The 6,719-nt window shown below is 33.6% G+C and overlaps 1 protein-coding gene across 6 annotated transcripts in view; it reads left to right on the top strand.

The window, feature by feature from the left end:
• Positions 1–1,041: 1,041 nt before the first annotated feature.
• The window catches only part of LOC101503000 (protein STRUBBELIG-RECEPTOR FAMILY 3), an 8,312-nt gene continuing 2,634 nt past the window's right edge, over positions 1,042–6,719 (top strand). The window contains exons 1-13 of one of the 6 annotated variants that reach the window (XM_004487258.4): positions 1,042–1,316; positions 1,504–1,534; positions 1,740–1,912; positions 2,682–2,811; positions 2,902–2,973; positions 3,104–3,169; positions 3,338–3,409; positions 3,510–3,581; positions 3,712–3,783; positions 3,860–3,925; positions 4,379–4,444; positions 5,251–5,654; positions 5,771–6,144. In XM_004487258.4, coding sequence (XP_004487315.1) covers positions 1,780–1,912; positions 2,682–2,811; positions 2,902–2,973; positions 3,104–3,169; positions 3,338–3,409; positions 3,510–3,581; positions 3,712–3,783; positions 3,860–3,925; positions 4,379–4,444; positions 5,251–5,654; positions 5,771–6,144 — 1,527 coding nt within the window. In that variant the 5' untranslated portion in view covers positions 1,042–1,316; positions 1,504–1,534; positions 1,740–1,779. The other 5 variants (XM_004487257.4, XM_004487256.4, XM_073366036.1 and 2 more) reach the window with 5 other exon arrangements.

Raw genomic sequence — 6,719 nt, 5'->3', positions numbered from 1 at the left:
TATATATATATATATACCCACTATTTAGAATAAAACAAATGTTAACAAAGTATCTTTGAACACTTGTTAAATACCTATTACTTTTTTTAATTATTTTATCTCTCGTAAAGTTTGGTTGGATAAACTAATAATTAGACAATTAAATTCATGGATATATAAGAACTTATCATTTTAATTATCTAATATAGTGAAGGTGTACAAAATTGGACTCAATTTATAAGGTTTGAGTCGGATATGATCCTAACTTAAAAAAAAAAAATAGAAATATAAGTGAAAGACAATATAAATATTGAGTTGACTATCGAGTTACCTTATACCAAATTCTTTTAACAAATATAAGAGTATTATTTTTTACTCGTTAATTTTATATTTTCACTAACAAATTCATTTATTATTTATAAAAAATAATAATTTAATTAATTTTCTTAAAGACCAGCTTTTAATTTTATCTATATTACCTTCTTTATGCATTTCAAGAACTTGTACTGTGTTTAAAATAGATTGAAATTAATTCTACTCAAACTTTATTCAATGTGATAATTTTAAAACTCAACTAAATTAATATTTTAGTTGAGTAACTCTAGGTGTTGATAACAAATTTCCAAAATAATATTGATGTATTACTATTTAATGAGTTATTGAGAGGGGGTCTAAAGTTATGGTATGGAAAGATACACAATGGCATTGTACACCCTTGACACAGTGGATGACGTGGACATGACTTGCCTATGATAAACGAGAAAGTAATATAATCCAACGAATTACAAGAACAACTTGTTATAGTCAGCCGACTACTTAATTTTATTTACATAAGTCTTGAAAATAAAATTTCAAACAACAACTAGCATTATTGAAGAAATAGAGGGAGTAATTGGGTGGCCCGTTGTATTATGTATATTGTATTTAGAAAAGACAAGACAAAGAAAGCACGGGAACCTATGTACTCACTCCATGATTATTAGACATAAAAAACATGGGCAGCAAAGCATAACAAACATGGTATGGGAGGTAAACCATACGCGTCCATAAGGGAGCGTGGCGATGCTAATTTATCTCACTACATTCTTCTTTAATTAATTAATTCTAAAAAGATAACTATGTAGTTGTACTATCGATTATTATTATTTTCCACTTCCAGATCAGTGTCATCACACACACACACACACGCACTCTTTTTTTGTTCCAGTAGACACAGAAAAATAGAGCTTTTTTCAAAGAGGAAATACCGTTTTTCAGAATAGAATCTCCTTCACTGCTGCTTTTTCCTCATCTTTCTCCGCCTTTTCTCTTATTGCTTTCTCACCTCTTTTCTCAAGGTCAGACTTTTTTTCTTTCACCACAATTTTTAATTAATCACAACAATCTTCACTATTATTAGTTTATTATATTTAATTATTTCATGCCAAAAACCTCAACAATTTCAATGCGTGTGACTTTACTTTCCCCACTTTCACCCCCAACTCCCAATCTTAGCCGTTAAGTTTATTTACTCTCTCTCTTCAGCATTATCTCCCAAATTTCTTCACTTTCTAAAGTAAGTTACAGATTTCACCTCTCTTGTTTATTTTTATGATATCTTTACTCATGTGTAATAATATCTTAATGCATTTTTTGTGCTTAAATAGAATAATGGGTTTGTTTTAATTTTCTTTCTTTTGGTTTTGTTTGATTTCCTTAAAATCCCATCAATTTTGTTTTGGCTGATTCAACTTTTAGTGTCCTTGATGTTGGTTTTTCAGTTTGGAGAATTAAGCTCAAGATTAATTTAAGGTTGATGTCATGTGGAGATCAATGTGTGAGGTGAGATCTGCTGCACAGTACAAGAGAATGAAAATCTATATAGAAGTTCTAGTTGGATTCATTTTGGTATATGTGGTCCAGTTTTCACTTGCTGATACTAATCCAATTGATGGTAATGTTTCTCCTCCTTTCTTGTTTTCCTCATTTTCCATTTATAGTAATGCTTTGGGTTCATAAACTACCTACCTTTATTGCAAAACTTTGAAGTGTTGAATTTGTGGTTCTGTACCTCTTTTGTTAAGTAATATGCTCAGATGTTTCTTATTCAAATCATGATTATGCAACCTCGTGTCTTTGAAGGATTAGCTTAGTGGTTTGCGTTGGGACACCGAAAGAATATTATGTAGAAGGTTTAGAGCTAAGTGGTTTGCTACTAACGTTTCCCCTCTGCTAAGGAATTAACCACCGACATTTGCCAATAAGTAAAAAAAATATGCAACCTTGCTGTTCTGCTCATGCCTTACCTTGTACCTAGTTTATTAAGGCCAAGTTTGGATTGGCTTCTAACTTGCAGCTTCTCAATTAAGTTAAGTTTATCACTCCTTACATAGAAGGTGTTTATGAAGAAGTTAAATGTGAAAGCTTCTGAAAAAAACTGAGCTACAGTAGATTTTAAAAACTCATACTTATACATTTAAAAAAAATTCATACTTAAACAACATTACTTTGATTATTTTTTAATGTGTTCGTGGAGAAGTTTATCTAGACAAGCTGTGCTCTGCCTTTGGATCAATGTGTTCAGCGGCTACTGAACTGTGTGATTGTGTTTTGAAATGGAATAGATGATTTATGTACTGCTGCTCGCAACATATTCTTGATTATTTTCATCTATCTGTGGTTTATTATAATGTGGCAGTTCTAAAATTTTGTAATTGTGTCAGTTGCTGCAATTAATAAATTATATGCTGCATTGGGAAATCCTGTTCTTCCTGGGTGGGTTGCTAGCGCAGGAGACCCGTGTGGAGAAGCGTGGCAAGGTGTTCAATGTAACGGTTCACTCATACAACAAATGTATGTTGTCACTTTTTCTTGCTTCTTAATAGCAACTATATCTTACAAAGTAAATGACTGTCGGCACACTTATCGTTTGATGTATGACAGAAATCTGATTGGTGCAAATTTGGGAGGCGAACTGGGTGATAGCTTGGGAGAGTTTGTTTCTATCAAATCAATGTAAATGGAACTCTCTCTTCTCCGCTCTTGTTGGCTTGCATTCCCTGTGTCCTTTAGTTCATGAATTTCAGTGGTCATCCTTATATTTTTCTTCTGCTTCATTGATGTTTGCTTTTTGTTTTTCGGGCAGAATTCTAAGCAACAATCACATTGGAGGAATTATTCCATTAAGTTTGCCAGTAACCTTGCAAACTCTGTATGTGGTACCTACCTATGTGCAATATTATCTTCTTTTCATGAGCAGGAATCAAATTTGGCTTCCCGAGATTTAAAACACTCACACACGTTGCGCACCAACCACTTGCTCTACACTCCGGTGCTATGTGTGTATGAAAAATTGACAAGATGGTTTGTACTTTTGCAGTTTTCTTTCAGCTAACAATTTCACTGGAAGTATTCCAACCTCTTTATCCACACTGACAGAACTGACTGCCACGTGAGTTTGTTGCTTCTTCTATATTTATATTCAATTCTAACAGTCGTTGATGTTAACTGTGATGCAAGTTTCTAAATGAGATTGAATCATCTCCTTTCAGGTCTCTTAATGATAACCTGTTATCTGGAGAAATACCAGATGTCTTTCAGTCTCTTACACTGTTGATCAATTTGTACGCCCTCAATCCTCATTTCAATTAATCTTTCACACACACACACACACCACGTGTACATTGTTGAATGAAACTCTTTCAGCTTCATTGTACATAAAAATAAGTTGACAAGCCATAAACTGCTATGCAGAGATTTATCTAATAATAATTTGAGTGGGGAATTGCCTCCATCCGTTGAGAATTTGTCGGCTGTGACCACCTTGTGAGTTCCGTTTCTTGATAAGGTGATTTGTATCTTTGTTATCTGTCAATCCATCTAACCTTTTCCTTGTTGCCAGAAATTTACAGAACAATAAACTGTCTGGGACACTCGATGTTTTGCAAGACCTTCCACTGAAAGAATTGTACTTCTCTTGACCATGTTTCATATAAATTTTGTAGTTTCATTTGATTTAAATTTTGGTTCCCTTAGTTATTTTTTTAGATATAAGTCCATATAATTTTACTCATTTAGATTTTGCTCCCTCAGGGGCCAAGGCTTTAGTAACTGTTAGGTTTTTACTGTCCAACATTCAATTCCATAAAACATTGTGGGGCTTATTAGTTTCTATATCAATATCCATAAAAAAATAATGGGGACTAAAACTTAAATCAGGTTAAGCTACTGGGTTAATATTTATTTTAACCTATTAGTTAATACTTTATAGAAATGATTTTTGTTATTATTATACATGGATTTTAGAGCATTTGGGAAATTGGAATTAATATTAGGATTTGATACATTCTTTTTTTTTTTTTTTTTCCGATTACATTCATTCTCTTTCTTAATACTTGCTTATTCTGTCTTGTTTGAACAGAAATGTTGAGAACAACCTATTTTCTGGATCAATACCTCAAAAGATGTTAAGCATCCCCGACTTCAGGTGAAAATCTTAAAACATGAAGTATTTGCTTCTTTATACATATGAGATGATTTCCCGAGTCAGAAGATTGTGAAGATGGAAATGGGATTTGGTCTTTCAGACTATATTTCCATGAAACATCTGCAATCCTGTTAATTCCAAAGATGTGCAATGTTGCAATTAAGCAAAGTATTTTTGCATTAGGCTTTATTTTCTGCACAATTTCTGTAGCACTGCAATTCAGAAAAGCAACCAATTTTAATGTAAGAAAACAGAAGTCTGAGTGATATCAGAGATATGATGAGTTGAGATGTTCTAAAGTTAGTGTGCATTTGAAGAGGTCTATATTTTTATTTTTCAGTTTTGTTTCTTCATTAGATAAATTTTCACTTAATAAATTTTTCTAACACTTTCTGATGAAGGACCTATGTATGATTGATAATATGATGTATAATAATGGTGCCTGGAATTTGTGTTTCTTTGACCTGTTAAATCAAATATTGTTGTTTTTCCTTTGCAATTTAAATGGAAAAGGAAGAGGAAAAACGATAGTGGTAAACATTAAGCTTCACTTACGAAGGTAGTCACTGGACTATTGGTGTATTAAAACTGAAAGCATAATAGTACAGCAGTTTACCATCATTGTTATTTTTTCAGTTTTCTTACTTCTATATTAGAAAAATGTAGCTCTTATTCCTTTATCAAAGTTTCCGCTATTGTCTGGTTGTTTTTCTGATTTCTGTGTCACATCAGAAATTTTAGCAACATATATCAATATTATTTGTAATTTTGGATTTGCAATAACTTACTGTGATATTTATATGCAGAAAAGATGGAAACCTATTTAACCTTGATGGTAATGCTACAGTAGCTCCGGCTCATCCACCTCATTCTCCAGTAACCACCGCACCACCATCAGGAACTGTGGTTTCTGGGACACCGGCTTCTGGACGTGTACCTACTAAACATGCCGATGGACCAACTGCATCAAAACAATCAAGTTCCGGGAAATCGAAAAAAAACACCAAAAGAGTGGTTTGGATAACTATTTCTGGTATATTGGGGTTTATTATCTTGGCACTAGGACTTGTTCTCTTTATTCCAAGATGTGGCAGAAGGGAACGGGTTGAAAGAACCTCCAAACCACATCGGCCTGGAGCATATGGAGGCGAACGAAAGAGTCCTTGGGATAATGGGCCTCTAGTCCAACCACCTAGTGAAACTGAGAAAGGCAAATTTACAATGTTTTTTGTTTTACAATTCCTTTTCTAACATTTAATTTTCCCGTGTAAGGATTTTACCAGTTTAATCATTGACCTTTCTAAATAAATTTTAATTTTCGAACAGTACCAAAAGTGGCTGTTACGAGGCCAAAAGAGAATCATCAAGCTGAGAAAGACGAACAAAGAATGGAAACACTGCCAAAGCTATTAAGTCATGAGATAGATATGAGTGCACTAGATGTACATTCAATGCCACCTCCACCTCCACCTCCACCTCCTGCTCCACCACTTGCTGCTGAGAAGGTGATTGTCGAGCCAACAACATTCCCCGGAGGGGATAACGTCAATCCTTCCAAAAGAAGCCCAATTCCTCCCACCTTCGCAAAATGTTTCACCATTGCATCCCTTCAACAGTATACAAATAGCTTTTCTCAAGATAATCTTATAGGATTAGGCATGCTGGGGAGTGTATATAGGGCAGAGCTTCCTGATGGAAAGGTAAGATTGTTGATTATCAGTTGCACTTGATTTTTATAGAATGACTGATGAAACAAAATGGCTTTATGTTTGCTTTCTCTGTCTACTTCATTGTTATGATATGTTTTCCTAAATTTTAATTACCTTTAGGTGGCTGGTAATGATTACAATAATGTATTAATGCGATCTCGTGTGTAGTCTCTCAAAGTTCTTTTATCTTGAAATATGGTTTTTGTTTTCTAGTCGTATGTTTCGTGAAGATCTTGGTTAAGAGTCTTACATTAGATGATATATGGTTTGAAAATGTGTTTATAAGAGGGAGGCGTCTTTTACCTTACATGTCTGTTTTGTAAAGGTTGAGTTAGGCCTACCTAAACTTTAATAATCTTGAAAGGACATCCAATGGAAAATTATTTATTCATGATGATTCTGGTTAGCTGTTTGTCCTTGCTACCCTCTTCTGCTTTTTATATTTTGCCTAAACATTTCCTGAATGATATATTCATGAGAGATAAATGACTCTATTGCTATGTCATATGTTTAACTAGTGATGATATTTTTTAATCACTTCTTGATTCAAAAGCCCCTATTTCTCT

This window comes from Cicer arietinum, chromosome 1, assembly GCF_000331145.2.
Source record: "Cicer arietinum cultivar CDC Frontier isolate Library 1 chromosome 1, Cicar.CDCFrontier_v2.0, whole genome shotgun sequence".
NCBI lineage: Eukaryota > Viridiplantae > Streptophyta > Magnoliopsida > Fabales > Fabaceae > Cicer > Cicer arietinum.
The sequence above is the reverse complement of the archived record's forward strand: the minus strand, read 5'-3'. Positions and strand labels throughout refer to the sequence as shown.